The sequence below is a fragment of the Onychostoma macrolepis genome, chromosome 05, assembly GCF_012432095.1.
Source record: "Onychostoma macrolepis isolate SWU-2019 chromosome 05, ASM1243209v1, whole genome shotgun sequence".
In the NCBI taxonomy this organism is placed as follows: Eukaryota; Metazoa; Chordata; class Actinopteri; order Cypriniformes; family Cyprinidae; genus Onychostoma; species Onychostoma macrolepis.
This window is the reverse complement of record NC_081159.1, coordinates 20,189,815-20,213,832: the sequence shown is the minus strand read 5'-3', so window position 1 is coordinate 20,213,832 and position 24,018 is coordinate 20,189,815. Positions and strand designations below refer to the sequence as shown.

At 36.2% G+C, this 24,018-nt stretch overlaps 1 protein-coding gene across 8 annotated transcripts in view; it reads right to left on the bottom strand.

The window, feature by feature from the left end:
- Window positions 1-24,018, bottom strand: part of c2cd2l (c2cd2 like) — a 34,382-nt gene that overhangs the window by 3,236 nt on the left and 7,128 nt on the right. For 4 of the 8 annotated variants that reach the window (XM_058774696.1, XM_058774695.1, XM_058774692.1 and 1 more), the window contains exons 1-12: window positions 22,596-23,408; window positions 19,474-19,909; window positions 7,681-7,776; window positions 5,118-5,237; window positions 4,656-4,769; window positions 4,405-4,518; window positions 3,311-3,413; window positions 2,891-3,023; window positions 2,090-2,154; window positions 1,817-1,938; window positions 760-932; window positions 541-653 (exon numbers count right to left, since the gene is read on the bottom strand). In XM_058774696.1, the coding sequence (XP_058630679.1) occupies window positions 541-653; window positions 760-932; window positions 1,817-1,938; window positions 2,090-2,154; window positions 2,891-3,023; window positions 3,311-3,413; window positions 4,405-4,518; window positions 4,656-4,769; window positions 5,118-5,237; window positions 7,681-7,776; window positions 19,474-19,836 (1,516 nt within the window). In that variant the 5' untranslated portion in view covers window positions 19,837-19,909; window positions 22,596-23,408. Of the gene's footprint in view, window positions 1-540; window positions 654-759; window positions 933-1,816; window positions 1,939-2,089; window positions 2,155-2,890; window positions 3,024-3,310; window positions 3,414-4,404; window positions 4,519-4,655; window positions 4,770-5,117; window positions 5,238-7,680; window positions 7,777-19,473; window positions 19,910-22,595; window positions 23,409-24,018 lie in introns of those variants that run through there. The other 4 variants (XM_058774694.1, XM_058774693.1, XM_058774688.1 and 1 more) reach the window with 3 other exon arrangements.

Genomic DNA, 24,018 nt, shown 5'->3' with positions numbered 1-24,018 from the left:
GTAAAAAAAATAACAATATGTGACCCTGGACCACAAAACCAGTCATAAGTGTCAATTTTTTTAAATTGAAATTTATTCATCATCTGAAAGTTGAATAAATAAGCTTTCCATCAATGTAAGGTATTTGAAAATCTGGAATCTGAGGGTGCAAAAAAATCAAAATACAGAGAAAATCGCATTTAATGTTGTCCAAATTAAGTTCTTAGCAATGCATATTACTAATCAAAAATTAAGTTTTTATATATTTACGGTAGGAAATTTACAAAATATCTTCATGGAACATGATCTTTACTTAATATCCTAATGATTTTTGACATAAAAGAAAAATGGATAATTTTGACCCATGCTATGTATTTTTGTCCATTGCTACAAATGTACCCCAGTGACTTAAGACTGGTTTTGTGCTCCTGGGTCACATATATACAACAATATAAATAATTTATTATACATTTGTGGTACTAATTTTGTGAACTTGTAACTTTAAATTTAGAACACATTTACACATTGCATCAAAAAAATAAATGTTAATGTGGAGCTCACTGCTGGGAGTGGGACTGGTACTGGTGCTCTGCAAGCTGTTTGTGAGCACGGTGGGAGTCTTTTCAGTCACCTCCACCTTTGAGGGAGACCTAGACGGAGAGTCTCCTGCAGTTACAGAGGAAGAAATAGGATAGGATGAAACCGCCCAGTCACTTCAATGGTACTGGATGATACAGACAAAATGGTATGTGTGTTCTCAGTGTTCCTGAGTGAGCTTTACCTAGTTTGCGGTCCAGTTTTAGTCGTGACTGGATGGTGGTTACTGTGGTGACTATGGTGCCATCGGGCATGATGGTCCGATCCACGTCCACCTTCTTTGAGGGGGTGACTGAGGATCGCAGAGGAGTGGCATTCTGACATGCACGCAAATCACTGGACTCCAAATACAACAGCTATGGAGGCAGAAACATAACATTACCTTAAACATAATTCATTTTTAAAAATAAATTAGAATTATGGTTAGTACAGCCACTGATATCTTCCTAAATCATTTTGAGCTGACTTTGCTTATGTGTTCACAAACACAAATATTATTCAGAGCATTTAACTGTGAACCTGTAAGCACATGTGTGTAACAAGTACAGTGTGAACTGTAGTACAGGGTTAAATAAAGAAATAATTCAGTTATCGAGTTAATCAGAGATAAGGTGAGCATTCAATTCACAATGCAGACCACTGTAATAAGATATGTTTTCTATTAAATAATTCACATTGACATTTAGAAGGGACTTATCAGAGTGTTCGTAAAGTGAACACAAGGTGGCCAGAAGCCTTAAACGTTCTGACTGCCGTGTTATCATAGAAATCATGCCATCCATATGTATACTTTATATATGGGAGTTATCTATCTGTCTGTCTGCACTATCATTTGGGGTAAATAGATTTTTTCAAATTATACTACTTTTATTTAGCAAGGACACACTAAATTGATCAAAAGTGACAGTAAAGTCATTTATGTTGAATATAAATATATAGAATGATTTCTAAAGAATCATGTGACACTGAAGACTGGAGTAATGGCTGGTAAAAATTCAGCTATACCATCACATGAATAAATTACATTTTAAAATATATTAAATAGAAAATATTTATTTTAAATTGTAATAATATTTCACAATATTACTGTTTTACTGTATTTTTTTAATCAAATAGATGCAACTCTGGTGAGCATAAAAGACTTCTTACAAACAGATTAAACAGTTTTACCAACCCCAACCTTTTGAACGTTAGTCTATATAAAATATCAAATCTGAATTCTACTTTATGCTGTCCTTACTTCTAATGTTACAATTGCAGTTGGAGCCAGACCATGACCTGGTGCGATGGACAGTTTATGATGTCCATTAGGAATTCTTTTAGAGAGATCCAGTTGTAAGGAAGCACAACCAGGCAGAAACTCTGTCAAACAGGAAAAATACAACAAATTAATCAACAGACAGACAGAACGGAGAATATCAGTCTGTAATCATTCACCAGATCATCTGAAATCAATACATTTCTTATAGTGCTGGATGAACTATTGAACAATAGGCACTGAAAAGTGACTCACGTTCTCCTCTGCTGTTCTTCTCCACAAGTCTTACTTTGAGTTCTTTGGTTTCTGGTCCTACTTCCCTAATTGATAAAACAGACTTTGATTGATCACAAGTAAATAAGGATGCACACACACAAAACTTTAATTTTGTAGTACTGAACATTGGAGATGAAGTGAATTTCTGTATTATTAAAAGACTGAATTGACAGTTGAAATTGGATTTTAGGTTATAAAACTGTTGTATACTATCGGTATTGTGGTAGACTAAATATCCCCTTTGGCCCCACAGCAGCAATCTGTATACTGGCTATGAGAATTAAATTGGCCGTTCTGGTAATTGGCATCACAGGAAGTAGTGATGTGTTGGGAATGGCTGTAATTAAATGTGCTAAATAGCTCTTTGTTTCTATGGGAGTTGGCTGCTGCATATATTCACAGAGCCATTGGTGGAGCTGCTCACAGCTTCACACCTTCATTCATGACAGAAGGGCTGCCATTATAAACGGACTTTGATGAGAACACTCCATTGTGTCAAACTGAAGTGGTGAAGTTGACCTTTAAATGGAAGGTGTTAGAAAATCCCACTGGATTAACGGTCTAGTCCTGCAGCACAGAGTTAAATTACTTGGAAGAACAAAAAGGACCCTGTCTAATAGAATATGACATTATAAGAAACATTTCCTTGTAACCTTTCCTAGGAGTCAGGCATGTCTACACCTCACTCAGAATGTTTCAACCCACTCCATTAATTTAGTTTCAGTCTTGTTGTTGATCTATATCTGCTTTACAATAATGATGGCAGAATAGTGTTCTTACAGTTTGAAGTCGTCAGTCCAGTGCAGGGCTGCTCCAGGACTGGGGGAAGGAGTACGAAAGCCGGTTCTCCGTTCAATGGAAGGAGTGTCCACACTCAGCACACAACAAAGCTCTCCTACATGAGTCTGACATCCTGGAAAAGTAATTAACATAACCTGCATCATAAACTGCTCACATCCGGAGTTTCTGAGTTAAGATAAGATCATTTAAAAACTTTAAAAAATATATATATTACCCACTGCAAAAAAAGTGACCTAAAATACATCCAACTGGGGTGAAATGAATATGAAACCAGCCTAATAAGGCTTCCTTACAAAACAGTAAATTAGCCATTCAGGCAAATCACTGAGTAGCTGATTGTGTAAATATATAGGCACATATATTAACACAAAGATTTTAAGAATCGTGATCATTTTATACCTTTTTTGACATTGGTTGCTTTGAGTTGGTGCACCAAGATGCACCTGACAGGCGTGCTCTGAGATGGAGAGTTCAGACCACCGATCTGCTTCTCCCTGGGAAACTATAACAATAGAGAATGTACATGTTTTATAACACGAAAGTCGTGTTTTGAGTTTTCCTTTCTCGTTGTCGTTGACTTTAATTACATGTCTTGTATGTTTAGTACAGATACCTTGCATGGCATACGTCAAATACTCTCAACCAAAATATACAGTATCCACATAGATCTGTCACACAGGGTTTCTGCAGGATTTTTTAAGGTAAATGTAAGACGGCCTTTTTAATACCAAGTAAAGAAAATGTAACAAATAATGTGAAGGGAACATAATAAGTCAATATGTAAATGTCTTTGAAGCACCACATTAGCAACACTTGAAAATACAATTTCTCACCATTCTCCATTAATTCTTAATTAATTTGACAAAAAATAAGACTTAAAAGGCTTAAATTCTTTTGCTCCCAACCACTAGAATATGAAAATACCTTTAACAACATTGCAAAAAGGCAGTGTTATTCCTCAGTATATTATTCCTCAGTATATTTGCCTTATTTCCCAGTGCATGTCTAAAAATTCTTAAATCGAGATACACTTACTTGAAAAGAAAAATGACATGAATCTTATTTTCTATGATTAAAAAGAATAAATATCTGCCAGTGGACCTAGGATAAACAATTTAATTCAAAGGAAAAAGGGCCTTCGTAAACCATTGACATATTTGTTCTCGTTCCAAACAAACTAAATTTTTCAGAAAGCAAGACTTCATATCTTTATTTTGCATCTCAAGTAAATGAATCTTGTTTTAAGCATGTTTAAATACTTGTATTGGAAAACAAAACAAAAATAGTGAGGAAGACAATTTTTTAGCAATGCATACAACATCTAATACCATGACTTTCTAATACCATTTGTGAAAGGGTGAATTCAGACGTATAAGACCTTTTCAAGGCCTGCAGAAACCTTGGTCATAGAGTTTCAAACGTTCGCCACACTGACCCATTACACGGTCATAACCCCTACTGTGTGATATAGCAATCGATACTGGTATTTTTACCGCTGGGCTTGATACACAGGCTCTCAGGTTGAGGATCATGGCAGGGTGTGTTGTGTACAGTGTGTCCTCCACCAGCGCTGCAATCATTTCACTGTCCACCTCCACGTCAGACCCCTAAAGACAAAAACAAACAAAAGATTTCTGTTCATATGCATAGTTGTGAAAGTCGTTTCTTTTTATACCGTTTACAATTTGTAATATGTCACAAGATGAAAGGAACAAGACCTACATGACTAAAACTACTCCCTTACCTCTTTATGGACTCTATGGCATGGTGTTACGGTTAAAGAGAGATGAGGTTGCTTGGAAAAAGTCCAGGACACAAGGAGACCCTCTTCTTCCACTTCCTCAAGACAAACCTGCAACTACAGAAGCCCATAGAGAATATTTTAACTCCTATTTCACGCTGAATTTGCAAAAGTAATATAGTCATCAATGGCTGCTCCATTTTTTACCACCTAGAGATGAAACATTAAACTATGGCACTGCGCATCAAGTGGTGTCGTTTGTTTGAGATGAGTATCACATGCAATATTCATAGCCACTAAACCTCACAATCTACATTAAGCTTTTGAGATGGGAAAAAATTGGCAAAGTGAGAGGCTCATTCATGTGAGCAGTGGTAGGAGACGTCAGACTAATGAAAGTTGAGTGTGCAGCTATGCAGACTGATGCAAACTCGCAGATGCAAATCCATTTCATTTGTATTTTACCTGGGCCTGCATGGGCTTCATCGTGATCTGGTAGGTATCCATGGAAACGGCTGCAGGTGACTGCTGAGTGACAGTCACGGGGAATGATACTGTGCCGACTGAACAATTGCACTGCAGGACCTGGAAGAGGTTGAGGGTATGATTGACAAATAATGACTGAGTTGGACACAACATGGTATCTTAAAAACAGACTAAATATATACTGAATGCAATTTGATAAGATGGACACATTAGCCCTGATTTAAGAGTTTAAAACATATTGATCCAAAAATATTAAGAGCATGCACACATAATGTCTGAGCTGATCTACTAAAGTGGTTGGATGAAGATTGTGTCTAACAAATGAACCAAAAAATAGCTTCTCGGGTGCGTGTTTCTCTTAATGGATATGTAATTTACCTCCATACGCATGCAAATATAAAGGGCGTTGTCAATGCAAATATATTAAATATGCTTGAAAATCATTTTGGATATGATAACTGCACGTGCAAATGAATACTACTCAGGGCTCGCAAAATCCCTAGCCCGACGTCTCGGGGCTATTGTGTTTTCCAGTCGGGCTCCTTAAATACAGATCTCCCGCGGGTCCTTAAAAACTCTGAAAGGGAGTTGTATCAAAATTAAGGCCATAAAAAGTTTTAAATATGTTAAATGGTGTAAGAAATGTCTTAATTATAATTTCAAGAGGTCTTACAGTTGGGGACGGAAAGACAAGAGTCGCGATACTGCAGGATTACTTTAAACTTCAAAAGGCAATGATGTCATTGAATAAATATGAGCGCTGCACATTTCAAGTCAAAACGCTGCGCGGTTGTCTTTATGTGAATGTATCTGAAGGGAACCGACTGTCCTCAGAAATGTGTCGTTGGCATTTTAATTTCATTTTACCTATAATTCCTGATAAAGCAGCGTTTATGAGCTCTGAGCTGCTTTGTGTACAGCGTTTCCGGGGAAACCGCAATATTTCAGCGCTCCTAAAGCGCCACCTCGTGGCAGAGAGTGAATCTGCATTTCCAATAAGCCTTTCTTACTATTTATGGTCAGATCAATGCAGATATCAACTCATGTTTTTACGCAACAAACACATAGAGTTGTAAATGAGAAAGAAGTTGATGTGCCTTCTAAAAATCTAAACAATTAAGACAGTAATATTTATACGTTTTAAATTAACAATTTATATGTTTGATTGATCCCTTTTCATAAAAACGGCCTATAGCCTGAAACGCTGTTGTATAAGATTTTTGTTTTTGTGTAAACCTGTATCTGAACTGTAAATCATGTAATTTTATGGCTCAAAACTGTATGTTACCATAGACATTGTCCAACCCCGCTCATTGTGTGTTCATTTTACTTGTGCAGCTCTTAAAATGGGTCATAAATTAAATATATTTTAAAAAAATTCTGCAGATACCCTGTAAATAGTGAAATAAAATTCCTTCCTTCATATTTGTTGATATTTGTGTATTGAAAATATTTTTGATTGACATTTAAACTCCTATCTGATTTTCTATATTAAATAAATAAAGAAAAGAAAAGAAAATAGTAATTTTTTAATTCGGGCTAGTTAATTAATTTTCGGGCTACCAAAATCTGAAGAGTACCTGCCCGAGGGGCTACCAGGGATTTTGAAATTTTGCAAGCCCTGCTACTGCAAGGATGTGTGCATTATTACTGCTCTCATTCAGAGAATATGCAGATGAACATGATGCTGAATGGCTGACACTCACAAAAATTGTATTACCGTAAAAATGTATTACTGTAATTACTCACAATTATATGTAAAACACAAAATTATAATTCAATAACATTTAGTCCTAAATTCACACCATATGACAATTCATATAATATACATGAAGACACTTTTTTTTTTTTACATATACTGTTCAAAAATTTGGGGTTGTGAGATTTTTAAACGTGTTTGAAAATAGTCTCAAAGCTGTATTCCCCAGTAAAATAGTAATATATTTAAAATACATTTATTTCATACTAAGAATAATTCAAATCTATTAACCGGTGTACTAAAAGTACATTTACATTTAGTCATTTTAAAGTACAATTGCAGGGTATTTTTTATTAAGTATATAAATATACAAATGTATTTGCAGTATATTTTGCATGAAATACATTTTAGTAAATTTTTTTTCACTAGGGTTTATGTGATCAAAAATACAGTAAAAACAGTAATATTGTATTATTACAATCAAAATAACTTTTTTCTATATAATAACATGTAATTCTTGTGATGGCAAAGCAATTTTTTTTACTCCAGTTACTAATTTTTGTTTACTCCAGCCATTACTCCAGTCTTCAGTGTCACATGATCTTTTAGAAATCATTTGTATATTTCTTATCATTATCAATGCTGAAAACAATTGTGTTGCTTGATATTTTTGTGGAAACTGATATATTTTCTTCAGGATTTAGTTCAAAAGAACAGCATCTTTAACGTAAATGTCTTTCTTCCTTTTTTTGCTTGGATATTTGCACATTTATTTTTTGTTAGATTGCACAAACAAATCAGTAACCTTTATTTGGTGTCGTCTTAGTGTCTTTGACTGCTTACCATGCTGCGTACTGATTGGTCAGTGCAAGTCACATGGTCAATGGATGCAGAAGTTGGGAGCTGAAGACTGTCATCAAAGGTGATTTGAATGGAGCTCTGAGAAGAAATGGAGATTGTCATTTAGTTCATCTGCACATAAATCAGTGAAGAAAAGGCATTTCTGGGTGCAATCACTCTTCATGTCTCCTGGGCTAAATGTCTATTTGCATGTTTATATCAAGCAGCTAGATGATAGTGCATCCATAAATCTTCACAGCTTCAAAACAGAAATCCCCGCCACCTAGGGATAAAATAGCATGATAAACAGGCAAAGGAAGGACTGCAATATCATCTGCTTTACTTTCCCCGCAATGCATCTCTTGCAATTATGTAAAGTGCAACTGCAGGAAAAAAACGCCACTTTTAATTAAGAAATGCCATAAATCAATAAGCAATAAAAGTGAATGGAAATATAAAACACTCATCATTCCAGCTGAGCTGAAAAGAAAACAGGTTCCTCTATATTTTAACTTCTTAAAGATTTTGCTCACGTTTGGGCATTTATGTACTAATTATAGACAACATACATTCACACACACATATATAACTAAGCATGCATATTCACAACTATATCTAGCCAAAAACATTGGTCAGTGAATAGCATACTCAGGATATGACATCATTCTGTCCAGGCAACATGGCAGACTGCCAGGATGACAAGCTGCCAATGTACCTATTTGAGCCAGACTTCCTCAGTTCACAAATGGAGATCAAGCAACAAACATCGCACGCCAGGACTGCAGGTAGAAACACGCTAATCTAATATAAGCTTGTAAAACAGCCAAATAAATATCATGATGAGAGCAACGGCCTCCGATCACACTAAAAGAAAACCTCTGCAAGTGACAGGTTATTGCAGCAGGGCAGAAACCTTGGCCAAGTGTGACTGGCAAGAGAGAAGTGTGGTAATGGAAATGACTGAGCATAACAACAACACTGTGTGGAGAACACTGACTTATGCTGCTGCGGCTGTTGCTGTCACTGATGGACATAACAAGGGAAACTATTGCTGTAGCTTTCTTCTTAAATGATTTCATGAACTGTGAGACAAGATGAGGATGTGTAAATAATTATGTTTTTCATCATCACAACTGACATGACTAGAAGATGCCATAATGAATCTGTCACATCAAAAGAATATATAATTGAGGCTGAAGATGACAAGCCTGATGCATGAGAGATGCACGTCATCCAGAAGCTGAAGTAAACAGATACTCATCAATCACCATAAAATCACATCTTGGAGTACCACTTAAAATCATATGTAATTGCCCTTCTGATAATACGACTTGGCCATGGTATTACCATTGTATTTTTTTTATAAGGGATAGTCAATTCATTTTTAATTTGGAGAATGAACCACAGCAAAATAAATAAATACAGAGAATTTTTGTCATTTTTAATGAAGAGTTCCACGTCAGTATTGTATTTAAAAACATTTTGTGGTGGAAATGAAGGTGACAGACATTTTAAACATCTTTGGAAGGCAAATTTTAAAGTTAACATTTCAAAATACACATATCATATTTAATTCACTACGTTTTACATAATTTGACAAAATTATTTCTAGATTTAAAAAAGCACATTGTCAATATCTTAAACTTTTATGGTAGTAATTGGTGTAAAAAATAATTATTTTTGCTCCGTAAATGATGAAAATTTGTGATTAGGTTTTTTTAATGTATTTATATGATGGATTTTCATATTTATGATATGGATTTGGGACAAAGGTAAAACAAACAAATAAAAACAACTATACATAAACAGCATGTTAAAAGCAGTTTAAAACAATAAAGAATGAAGGCATGGGTAAAAGTTTTGAAGGCAGTTTAAATGTGCCCTCTATTTAAAAAGAAAAAAAAAAAAAAAAAAATCTGTTAGTTTGAATGAAAATCCACTCATGGAGCACATGGAAAGTAAAAGCATAAAATACTGGAGGGTTTAGCTCTCAATTCAGGATTTTGTCCAACAACATACCAAACTCTTGGCATGTGACAGTTGTGTAACTACTTGTCTTTAGACCATTAATGTGAAAGTACATTCTCATTGGGGCAAACCCCGAGTTAAAGGGTCACAATCATTTCAATGCTAAACAAACAAGGACTAAATGCTCTCAGAGAGTAAGATTTTAAGTTCCTCAGAGCTTTGAAATTAGAGGAGCTCAGGATAATTGACTTAGGTTTTCTCTCTCTCTTTGTAGCTCAGCCAATGGGACGAGAGGACATGTTTGACTGGGTAGCATTTACTGGCTCAGCCCCTGAGCTCTTGGAGAGGAGGAAGAGAAAACACAAATCCCCTACCGTACTGGCATATGTTCTTTCATACACATCTTTCCATCCTACACAGATACACAAGCATGACGATGTGTGTTAGTGTGTTCATACAGGCAACACTTGGTCATTTTTGTACAAGATAACAGAAAGATTCAACTCATGTTAAAAGAGACACCAGTTCACTTCAGTTGCATGATGCTGTTTGTCATAACATTCTTTGTATGTCTTCAGTACAACACACAGATGAACAAAAATAAGCTAAACTGTTTAAAACAAAAACAAGTTAAGTTTCTTTTCTACATTAAATGGAAGTCTATACATATTTTTGATCACATTTTGATAAGAAATTGTCTTACTCTGATTTTAAATCATTCTTGATGTTGGTGTGATGTCCAAAATAATGATTAAAATAAAAATGTCAATGTCAATAGGTTGACTGTTAACGCAATGTTAACATCAGCCAACTATGGACAAAACTATGCATGAATGAGAAGTATGATTATACTTAATCATACTTGATTAGAATTATTAGAAATGAGTATGTGTGTGAATTGTTTTTATATGATTATTGAAGAGGAGGGCTTTGGTTTCTGCCATGCAAGAACAATTATTTAAAATACAAAAATACTTTCATACTCATTTTATAGTCAAGAGTATGTGCAATATAACTTATCTATAACAACTACTAGTTTTGATTTTCCTTAATATCGCATGCTTAAATGTCGGCCACTATGATTAGTTTTTTATGGAGCGTGACACACTGAGAAGAACCACAAAAGCAATCCGATTCAAATGTGTGCTGATGTAGAAGCTGATGGTTTTACATTACAACACGTCTTTCTAATTCTCTCCTCAGCAAAGAATCACCACAATACATGCCATTTGCATATAGAGACAAATCCTTGTCATTTACATCACACATTTGCATGATCATCTGTGCTCTTCCACAACATCATGCTGTGATCCACACATTTGACACTGGCTATTACCCACTACAAACAGACACGTGCACTGAAACCAGGGAGGGCCAGAATAAGAATATTAGCGCTCTGATAAGTTGGGAATGCACCTTTTTTTTTTCGCACAGTGCTGAAGTTTTGATATATTTTTACATGACCATTGAAAATTAGTTTCTAGGGGAAAAACTGCACATTCAACTACATAACAGAGGAAAAAAGCTTGTTCTGTCCTGTGCATCAGCAGTTTGCTCAGATTCCATCAGTGAAATCAGCATCTGTAATGAAAAAACAACAAGACCTGTCCACCCCCATAGGGCACAGTCAAGTATTTGAACAAAATCACCACACATTCCACTTTGGCCACGTCAGTTTGCATTTTCAACACAAGTCAAACTCATAAAGATCATGTAGAATGCATGTTTGAGATAACTGACATAAGATAAATAACTAATATGCCTTAACTGTGGGTGCAACTGTGGTCTGACAGGTTGGAGTGCTGGGCAATGTTCGATTTTATCTAGGAAATGATAAAAAAAAAAAAAAAAAAACATGCCACAATATCATAACTTTTCCACCAGTAGAGTATCAGTCAGTGGCAGCCTAAGCAATAAGCAAGATAAGTGGCTGCTTAGGGCTCCAGGGAGTCAGGGGGCCCCATCTGATATTAGAGAAAAATATTTGGCAAACTCTCCAGTGGGTATTTGCACTCTGGAGAGCGTCAGAGGTTTCTATTCGCAATGTGTTTTTGCAGTGTTGAGCAATGTAGCCAATAACCGACATATCTGTTGCTTTCCTGAATGTAACGACCAATCAGAGATGTGCTTAAATTAGAATCCACTTACCGCTCATAACGCCAGAGTTTTTGTTCAGTGCCAAGTTTGACATGCATGCTAATCTTCTCATTGTAATAAACAAAGTATAGACATGAAGTAAATAAGAGATTCAATGTGCTGTGTAGAGAACTTCATTGATTATAATGTAACACGCTTTATAGAATATATATGTGTATATTTTAATATATGTGTTTGGGCCCCATAACTGGAATTTGCGTAGGGCCCCCAAATCAAAGGCCAACCCTGGTATCCACAATCAGACCAGTTGATTGAATGCAATTTTTTGTTAATTCCTCTATGAAAAAAAACAAATAGGATTTTTACTTTTGGAACTGTTGCACTTTATAAAGTGGTATGCAAGTACGAGTAAGACATAAGTCCATATGTCAAGAGTTTAACTGTGCTAGTAATTGTATACAGTTAAATATATGGCCGTAAAACCACTGTTCAGCTGTTCAAGCAACTCTAATAGAGAACACCACCTGGCAAGTGAGCTTCAGGTAATTTGAGCTTGAGAGAACGTGGTTATGTGTATGTGTTCCTCCTCTCATTCTTGTAAATTAAGATGTTCTTTTAACATGGTAGTGTGCTAATCTCAGTCAGGCCCTTAATAGTTCATTGGTGTGTGTGCTGGTCACAAAAAGAGGGCATGTGTGCAACTGTATGTGGATGACAGAGTGTGTTCCTAGACACATTAGTATAATGTCACTTCGAGTTTGAGCCACCCTCTCTTGAATCCCCCTTTGGACTCTTCAAATGTATCACAACAACCATTTGAACCAACCAAAAATATCCTTCTTTAAGGGACCATGACGCAACTTGATGACAAAACTAAGGATCCAAAGATTCCTTGGGGCAAATCTAAATCACTGGGTGCCAACAACTTAAGGCAGTGCAATGCCATTTCAAAATAAAGGACATGCACAAACTTCTCTGTAAGCCTTGTAATAGTCCTTTAGTGTCAATCGTAACATTTTATTGGTATATGTAGGGTTTGCTGCTCTGTAAGCCAGTATGAAGCAAGGTAAGGCTTACTTGATCCTTACATACTTCAGAATTAATGAGAAAACCGGCACAAACAAAAAGAGCACTTGTTTTATTTTCATTCTGAGTCATGGAAATACCACAAATGGTCATTCAATTCAGTGCTTATTTTCAAGTCTGTCCACCATGAAAAAGAAAAGAGAAGGCTGATAGCGAGACAGAAAGAAACAAACTAGTTTGACCTTGAGCCCTGTGTGTGCGTGAGCAGACATTGTGCTATTCTGTGCATGATAATGTGCCATCATACCATTCCATCATATGCACAGATGCCACACACTCTTTTTAACACAGACGATGCCGACACGGACACACATGCCTGGAGGTCTATGCCATTTTGGCAAGAGCTAAACTCTCAGAACATTGACGATATCAGACAGGCCAGCTGGGAGAGCAAGAGACATGAAAAAACTCAATCTCAACCACATGATTAATCAGACGCTCATTCTGTATTTCAATTACATTTTAAAAATAGTTGCTCTTGAAGACAATGACCCAGAGGATCTAAACTGTTGGACAGATCTATATGTTGCAGCTCTGGATGGACCATATGTGACCGTGGCAAATGCCACGTGATGACCATTTGAAGGCTATATTCAACATGCATTCTTTGTAACTACAAGTGACTCAGTGAAATAGACAACTGCTTACCAAGGCAATATTTATAGCAGAACATCAATTTAAATAAATAACTGTTTCAATTATATTTTAAAATGCAATTTTTCCTGTGATGACAATTGTTTTCAGTTTTCAGCAGCCATTATTCCTGTCTTCAGTGCTACCATGATCCTTCTGAAATAATTTGAATATGCTGATTTGGTTCTCAAGAAGCATTTCACATTATTATCAATGTTGATGCTTAGTACTTTGTTGAAATCATGATTTATTCAGGATTCTTTGCTGAATAGAAAGTGTTTACTGTAAAAGAAAAAAGACTGTCGTAACCGGAAAAAAAATTTGTGTAGTCTGAATCCTCTATGAAAACAAAAATCCTACTGACCCCAGACTTTAGTACGGTAGTGTAAGGATTAGTGCACAGTTGTAAATTAAGTCACAATAAACTTTGACCTCTGGTCTGTATGGGTCTTATTATATTAAGACAATATATTATTAAATAAGTATTCATTTATAACATGTATTATTTTGCTCAATAATAAATCAATTTAGTTTTTTTATTTATTTTTCCCAAAAATGTCCATAAAATTAATGTTAAAAAAAGAAAGAAAATATACTTAGATGATATACTAAAGTGAAACAAAAAACAGTCATTGTATATTTTAAAAACAGCCAGAGAGAACAACATTTCAATGTAATATGTAATTCGGTTCAATGAGGGCGTACATTCACACACAACTGGAGAAATCAAAGCAAAGTTAACTTTCCCTTGACACTCAAGTGTACTAACTACCGAGGAGTTTCTGTAAATCCTGTCAGAGTGACAAATTAAACCAATAACTTTGACAAGTTATCCAAGTCATTTTAGATCAAAGACCTGTGTGTTTTTTATACCATGTTTATTAGTGAGTAGTGTACTTAATTGTGTGTATGTATGCGTGTACAATCTCAGAGGACGTCCTTCTATTGTTATTGCCACATATAACCAGCTGTGCAGATCCCCCCCAGCCAAATCCCTGGATTACTAAGGGGAGTTTATGTGTGTGTGTGTTGGGTGAGAAAGAAAGAGTAAAGAACGAACGAAGGATAAAGCCTCTTAGCAGTCCTCATACATCACAGAAATGTATCCTGAAACTAACCAAATATGACCAGAATTGCAGCAAGCAACTCTTTATTCCCACTGCAGCTGAGTAAGCAAAATCACACTGACATTAAGGTTTCTCTTGGGTGCTGGTAGAGTAATATCAATCCATTTGTTTACTTGTTTTTAGGCCTCTGCCACCTAGGTTGATTCATATAGAAACAGATACACCCAAAGCAAGTTACTCAACACAAGATTCACACATTGTGTGGAGTGTCAAAACTGATCATCATGATCACATTCTTTATATATCATCTTCCCAATAATCCTTCCCTTATAGACAGCCCAACAGCAGTCCCACTCTCTCTGTAACAGTCAGCGAACCGATAATCAGATTAAAATCCCACCGCATGTGAAATTATGCAGAGGAGATTAACCAGTGGTTAACCCTCCTAGTAGGAAGTTATCTGGAGACCTTCATATTAACGATTATAATTAAAAAGTTGCAAAGTTCCATCTGGATGAATAAAACTCTCATTGGTGCAGTGGTATTCGTGCACTTCCCTCTTAATGCCTCAGGCAACCACAAAAACCATCTGCACCGAGCCCCGAACCAGACTTTTCCCCCTTCTTTAAACAGCTGCTATACTGTTATGAAGGCAAGGCAAGGCAAGTTTATTTATATAGAACATTTCATACACAATGGTAATTCAAAGTGCTTTACATAAAAGGAAGTAAAATAATCATAAAAAAATAATCACAACAATAAAACAGGGAATTTAAATACTTTTAAAATGATTTAGAAAATGATTTAAAATTAATTTAAAACAGTTAAAAATAGAAAATGATTATACATCAAATACAGTGCAGATCTCGCTGAATTACATTACTAGCTATCAGAATTTCAGCTTACTTTTTATTGCCATATAAATATCAGCAACTGCACCAAATTGCATAGTTTTGCTCAGTTTGGGAGTATGAGCTATATTTTTCTCCTATATAATACTATATTAGCCATAAAAGTATGACATATCGAATATTATACTCAACAAATAGACATATCCAAACTTTTTTGCCTTTTCTTCAGATTTTAGAAAACAGATAGTTTTGTTACTGTAAATAAATAACAATTGGTCACACTTTATTTTAATGTCCAATTCTCGCTATTAACAAACCATTAACTACAACTTTGCCTCAATAAACTCCTAATTTGCTGCTTATTAATAGTTAGTAACATAGTTGCTAAATTTAGGTATTGAGTAGGATTAGGGATGTAGAATATGTTTATACAGAATATGTGCTTTATAAGTACTAATAAACAGTCAATAGGTTAATAATAAGCAACTAGCTAATAGTGAGAATTGGTCCCTTTACTAAAGTCTTACCTAATAATTGGCTATTAACTGCATTAATTATTAGATCAATAAGCACAAACAGTTGGAATGTTTAACAGATATAAATACAGAATGAGAGACTTTGACTCTCTTCTCCTTCACTCTCCAACCTGAGAGGTGGTCGCCATGGCTAGGGCTGGAACCATGGTGTTTGTTTTCATGTTGCTGTGTCAACAGATGGCGTCGGTGCTTCAGAGGGGCAGAGCGAAAGTTGCTCAATCTCTTTTGCTCTCGATCTGATCTTGTACATACACAAAAACACCTTGCAAGCACTGGAACAACCCCTCTGGCAGGTTTTTCAGGTCAGAAGAACTTGATATGAGTGGATTGGGGTGTCAATGACCTGGCATGCTGAAAGAGCAAATATCCGGTCTGCTTGGAGACAAGATTCTAGATCAAAGCTTCCAAAATGGGAACTTCTCCCCAAAGCCCAATCTAACACAGGAATATTTAACTAGCACACGGAGGTCACCTCTAATGGAGAGTCACGTGACTAACATTTCACGGCACTATAAATTCCCACAAAAGGTCCAGTTATTGCAGAATAAATTGATATGCCTAGTTGAACACTGACACCTACGTTGCTTTTCTTGCTAATCAAATAAATTCAGAGTTGTTCCATTCCCTGACCACTTTTCATTGGAGCCAGTTAACTGTCTCCCCTCTGTTAGCCAACCCTCTCTCTTCCTACCTTATAATCACAGATGTTAAAACTGTCAAATGAACAGAGAAACGTAAAATGGTTTCCTTTCATAAAAGGTAAAATCATTAAAATGGGGAAGAACAAATAAAGCATGGCTGTCTTTTTTATACAGCTCCGCTTTGAAGCTCTTATGCAGTTATGGTCAAGTGCTTGGTATAATTGAAAGAAGAGAGTTGAACTGAACTCAACAGTGTGCTACTGTGTGAAAGTTTTTGGGAGATATTGAAAACAGATGCAATTTGGAAACAGATGGAGGGTTTGGAAAGACGTCTGGTAAATATTCTGTATTAAAAGGCACAAGGTCACAAATTTCGCAAGCAAAAAAGGTCCTTTTTCCATTGTCAGTAGTGTAGTAATGTGTGAAGCACAGCTTCAAAACAACGCAGCATTCTGTTGGTAAACGAGGTACATTTTTGTGAATGACTTCCAAATCTGTGTGAGGGCATGCTTCACCCTTACATGAAATTCCAGACTGCACAGATTCCTACTGAAATGACTGGATTTAGCCTGTGAAATTATTGTATCAAGAATCTATGATGTAGCCTGACCAACTTTGGGAAGAACTGTATGACAAAAACATTACACTCCTATTTTTAATTAGCTTGATTCACACAACCACACACAATGCACCAATATAACCTGTATGTGTACATGCATACCTGAAACTATCATCCCACACTTATAACCTGTATGTTAACAGTCATGAAACTGTAATTCCCTAAACGTTTATAATGCACCTTCCATACCACAATCATGAAACCGCAAATAACCGTTTGGCATACACTTAAAAATCAAGAACAGAACATGCTAGTCATAACCTGTGCCAGTGGTTTTTATTCTTTAAATCTAAAAACCACACACAGTGGCACATTACATCAACTCCTGTGATTCACTTCCACGTGGGGATTCTTAATGGTAAAGACATTCATTAGGAAAAGTCCTTACTTCAGGACTCTCTGATACAGAGTCTGCAGAATCGTTGCACTTCGCAGCGTTAAGTTGCTTTTTGGATCAGCTGACAGCATTACAATCAGCGCTGCAGTTATGGCACACAGCCAAAACGCACTTAAATTAAACAGCTAACTAATAAATGGCTATTTATTAGCCTCGGCCTCCTATCTTTTCCCAGAGAAGCCAACTGACTGTGAAGAAATTTAAGATAAAGGGAGAGCAATTGCATAACTGCATTCTGTAGCCTTCCCTCCCCCCACTTTGACAACCTGAGAAAATAACTAGGTTGCTGAACTGGCACAACTATCGGCTGGAGACCTCGGTAAGGAAATGAGATGGAAGGATTTCCCCCCCTCCCCCTCCCCCTCCCTCCCCCCCCGGACTTTCTATATAGCTCAGGTGTTGGAGCAAAGTTCACTGTATTCAAGTCTAAATCCCTTGAAGGCTCACATTTTCTGTAAAACCTGACTGGCACTGCCTGTTGGGTGAAAATGCCATTTCTACATTCTGCTCATATCTCATCAGACTAAATATGCAGATAGCCATCACTTAAAATGATGGCGAGTCCTCTGATGAACTGATCTTCAAAGACTTCAAGTAAAAGCATTTTTTCATGATTCAGCCTGACCTCACTGAGAAAAGTGTCTAGAGAGGGGATGGAAGGACATCGTTCATTTTTTCTAAGTACACCTACCGGGCAGACTGAGCTTTGATACAGACACAGATCAAATACAGTTAGAGTTAAATATAGGAGTGGAGACCTTTACACAACTCACCAGTCCTCAAACACACTCTTAACCAGACGAAGGGCTACAGAGGGAACCAGTTGTAAAAGAGACCTTTAACTCAGTGGTGTGATCTGTGTGGTTTTTCCTAGAATTTGAGTAATATACATATCTAGGATTGATTGTGGAACTGCAGAGTATCTGATTGGCCAAGAGATAACGAGCTGATCACAAAAAATAATCAACATTAGTATGCTGTACTATAATTAATCATTGACAAGTAATGTAACAATATAAATATTTTTGGTCAGGGGTCAGGACCAGTTAACAAAATGTAACACTTAGTTGTAATATTGCCAGAAAAGTTTAATTGAAAATTGTGATTATTTACACTACCATTACAAATATGGGATCTGTAAATATTCCTGATTATAATGAAAAAAAACATTTTAAAGTTATATTTATGGGCATTTATGGGATCGGCAAAGGACCTCGAGACGGGAATCGAATTCGGGTCGCGGCAAGTACAGTTGCGCTATGCATCGAAGCAATAACCACAAGGCTATTGAGAGGGATTATTGACGATTATTAATATTAAACACATTTGTTCTGCTTAATATTTTTGAGGAAACTGTTCTTTTTTCAGGATTCTTTTATGAATAGAAAGTTTAAAAGAAATCTGTCAATTTAACAGGTATCGTGTGAAAGTGTGCCTCTTAAATATAAAACCAGTGCACTTAGGCAATAAGTGTGTCACATTTTCAGCAAAATCGTGGCGTTTAAGACAGCCATTAAAAACTCCTCTCATTTACACTGATTAGCTAAGGAAAAATAAGTGCAAATTTGGTTCCATGAAAGAAACCCCAGAGGAGACTGAGGCTTGTCATGTGTAATACTCACTGCAGAGCAGATTTTCTGGGAGGAGAGAGAAAGTGTGTGGTTGTTACACAAGAACCTGCGTCCCCTGACACTCTCAAACCCACACATTCGCTAGCAAGTAGCCAGGCCATGATGTTATGCCCACACACACTCACATAGCCTAAAAATACTCTTACACATGTATAAACATGCATGGAGCAATGAAAACACACGCGTATATATATATACAACCCCTCCTACATATGTTTCTACACCGTATTGTCTCAAAACAAATTGAATTTTGCTCCAGATCGTACTCACCCCTTGCCTACAGGCCTGTTCGTTGAGTGCCCGGACCCAGGCTCTCTGCCAGTGCTCCCTGAATGACTTGAACGCAAAAAGCGAGGACAAAAGACCTTTGACGCCCGCCTCAGTGTCACTCCCTGCCCCGTCTCGCCCCAGCCTCAGCCTCAGGAGGGAACCCCACACGCCGCCCGTCAATGTCTGGTGGGTGAGACTCAAGGGCAGCTGCCAAGGGGTCTCCCTCTTACCCGGGACCCTCGTGCACCACCTAGGGCGAAGCAACGCCAGTGAGAACTGAACGAACCAGGCTAATACAACCAGCAGCGAGGCGCAGAAGAGCGCCACCTGAACCAGCCAGCTCATGTCCTGGAAAGTCGTCATCTCCCTAATCACTGTTCACTTAAGTCTCATGTTTATGAAAGGTTGAAAATCTTGACTCACGAAGGTTGGAACTCTGGGGAAAGGGAAAGAGAGACAGAGATTAAGTCAAGTGTAAAAAGACAGGATGTAGGGATATACCATGCAGCAAAGACAAAACATGTTAACAACATCTCATAGGAACAGTGACATCTTAAAGGGAAAGTTCTCTCAAAAATGAGAATTTTGTCATCATTTACTCAATGTCATGTTGTTCTAAACCCATAAGGGGCCATTCAAACAAAATCCTTCTTGCTTTTAAAAATGCAAGACGTGAGACAGGGGAGACAATAAAAACACAAGAGACGCATTTTTATAATGCCATCATGCATGAGATACTGCAAAAGACACGAGACATGAGCATGTCCATTTAGCATGTTAATGTAGAAAAATAACTGAAAGGAAAACAGCGGAATGCAAAAACGTGGTTGTGAACAGCCCTTAAGATCTTTTTTCTTTTACAAAAAGAGATGTTAGACAGCATGTTTAGGAGTCACTGATAGCAGGGATTGTTCACGCAGAGACACAGAGCAGTGGAAAGAAGAAAAAAAAGGCAAGGTCTCAAGAAAAATGACAAAAACAATGGAAAAACGGTGCAGTTGAATGTAAAAACGTATTCTGTGTGAATGGCCCCTTTCTTGATTGCTGTTCTCTTTTTATGTTCCAGGGAAAAAAGAAAGTCATATGTGTTTGGAACAACATAAGGGTTAAAATAATGACAAAATGTAATTTTTTTGGTGAACTGTACTTTTAAGTCAAGTTTTAGTTTTAGGTCAAATTCATGAAAATCAGCTATGGTTTCTTTTCTATTTACATATATATTATATTCTTGGCCAATGTTTTCCTACCAAACAATTCAGAAGTAAGGCCAGCTTACCTAAAAAAAAAAAAAAGGTATTTATTTCACAACACCAGACTTATTGCTGCTGTATTTGTTAACTGTGCTGTAAAATTGTAATAAACGTATGTATATGCAGAGCTGGGTAGTAACTGATTACATGTAATCTGGATTACGTAATCAGATTCCAGAAATTAAGTACTTGTAATTAGAGTAAGTTACATTTTAAAATACTCGTAATCAGACTACAGTTACTTTTTCATGGGTTACATGATTACATATTTACACAACAGCAATAATTTATTCATAATTTATTGATTCTCCCTAATTCTTCTTTTTCATCTTTTCAATTGGCCTTTCTATATTGGCCTGCTGCTTATATACATTAAGAAAGTCATACAGTTTTGTGGACATTCACACATAAATCAGTCATTTGTCAGGTGCTACACAGCATTTGACCTCAGATCATTTCAGGTTTAAGAAGTGTTTCAATATTGCATCAACTACTGATGAGCACATTAATTTTTATTTGAATTATCACTCAGTAGGTTATTTTACCATGTATTACGTGGGAAGGCGTTTGTCTATCAAACACATTAAAATGCACAATTTCACCAACTTTTTTTGTCATCTGATCCTCTTTCACCTAATATGTGACCCTGGACCACTAAACCAGTCTTAAGTAGCACGGGTATATTTGTAGCAATAGCCAACAATACATTGTATGGGTCAAAATTATCGATTTTTCTTTTATGCCAAAAATCATTAGGATATTAAGTAAAGATCATGTTTCATGAAGATATTTTGTAAATTTCTTACCGTAAATATATCAAAACTTCATTTTTGATTAGTAATATGCATTGCTAAGGACTTCATTTAGACAACTTTAAAGGCGATTATCTCAATATTTAGATTTTGCACCCTCCGATTCCAGATTTTCAAATAGTCGTATCTCGGCCAAATATTGTCCTAACATAACAAAGCTTATTTATTCAGCTTTCAGATGATGTATAAATCTCAATAAAAAATAAATAAATAAATAAATAAAAGACCCTTGTGACTGGTTTTGTGGTCCAGCGTCACATATATTTTTTATTTGAAGAACCCTTGAGATTTTAAAATAAAGATTTGAATGATGAAGTATCACATTTGCATGTTCATGGATCTCTGACGTTGGTTATGGTCACATGAGATGCAGGTAAACAAATAAAATATTTCATTTTTTCAGTAAGTGTTTTGATTAATTTTAAAATTATTTGTATTAATTTAACATTTTTTATGATTTACTTAATTATTAGCTTTTCATTAAACCCATAAACCCCTTGCAGTTCCTTCACAAACTCAGTTTGGGAAACCTTGCCGTAATATAATATGTAATGCACTTCATGTTGTTAATAACATCAAACTGAATATATTTTCTCACTCTTTGTATGTTTATATCAATATGGTACAAGATTATCTTATTTAAATCAATGTGAAAAACGAGATAGCTCAAAAGTAATCTGATTATATTACCTAAATTATGTAATGTAATGGATTACGTTACTAATTACATTTTTTGTCATGTAATTTGGAATCAGTAACGGATTACAATTTGTAAGTAATCTACCCAGCTCTGTGTATATGTATATTTATGTGTATGTACACACACACACACGACAGTGGTCTAATTTTATTGCACAATAATGACTGTAGTTACTACTTTAACCATTTGCGCCCAAACTAAGGTTACCATAGTAACCTTTTTGCAAAGGTTGCAAAGACGTGTTCTTATCAAAGAGATTTACAATGTTTCGTGTTAGTATTACCACCTGTGCTTAAAAGTTTAAGCAGTTAAGCAAACTGACTAAGCATTTCGGTGAAAGTGTGATATTCAATGCCTGACCTGAAACCGGAGAAGTGCAGAACTTCTTCCAGAAAACTCAGATCGGTTGCAGAGTCTAGTCCTGTGCGAAGCCTGTCTCATACAAACCCGTTCCGATTCTGTCACATTACTGACAGTCCAGGTTGTTCTGGGTCAGTAAAGCTTTGCAACGTCGAAATAGCTTATCATGACCCATTTAGCGATTCATTTCAATTCCCTTCTTCTTGACAGCTAATCTAAGCTTGTATTCAATAACGGTGTTCATATCAAAACATGCATGTTTACGTCCCCTTCACTGGTCACCATTCGAAAAGCTGTTTCAAAGCCTAGCGAGCTGCCTACCTAGACAGCATTTTTGGGCAACTGACTCAGATCGGTCAGTTCAGCTGACTCGGAACGAGCCTACGATGAACAAAAATGCTGGACGCGCATATATGACGCCGAATGTAGATCCAGTATTTAAAAAAAAAACAGAAAGGAAATATTACCGATCAGATGAGAAACACCGTCTTTGGACGCAGACTAGCTACAGATCACCAGCTCAATGGCTACATCATGTCTTCGTAATTTCAGCACCAGTCTTCAGGTCCGAGCATCTGCTACGATCAAACCTGAGCTGATCGGTACATGGCCTCCGTTTCGTGAATCTTTAGCGCGCTACATAAAACCACACATTTATAATATCCTGCGCTGTCAACTCAAGAGAAAATGTGCCCCCTCCCACCGTCGGTGTCGGATGGTCTGTAATGGTAATGCGCAGGAACAGAACAGTCGAGCTGTCAAATACAGTCTATGGTAGCAACACAAACACACACCGCTAACGCACTGCACGTATTTAAAGAGACACGCACACCCGCTTGAGCTGCCGAAACTGCGCATGCGCAGTGCGCATAATCGCTGCCTGCGCGCCACAAAGCGCACTCGCTGATGTTTATACGGATTTACATTATGTCACAAATATAAGAATGTTATGTTCCTTTTGTCATCACTTTTAAGATAAAAGTATCCATTTATTTTGTGTTTTGGGCTAATTTTTCTAATTCTATATTAGCCAACTTCTGTATTAGCCAAATGTTTTTTTTTTGTTTTTTTTTTGGTGACTCTCTTCATATTACATTTAGAATTATTTTATTACTATTCTAGCAACATTTTACATTCATAATTTACATTTTCAAAGATAATATGAATATAAATACATTTGATAAATATATATTCAAATATTTATATTCTTTAAAAAATCAAATTCAGCTTGTAATAATCTTATGTATGTAATACTTATACAATTATATTAAAAATATATAGTTTTATAAAATACTTAACTACTATCATATAATATATATTATACATACATATATAATAATATATTATTGTTTTAATGTGTTTTAATTTATTTCAGTGTATTGTAATGTATTCATTTTCATGTATTGTAACCATCTTATATTTT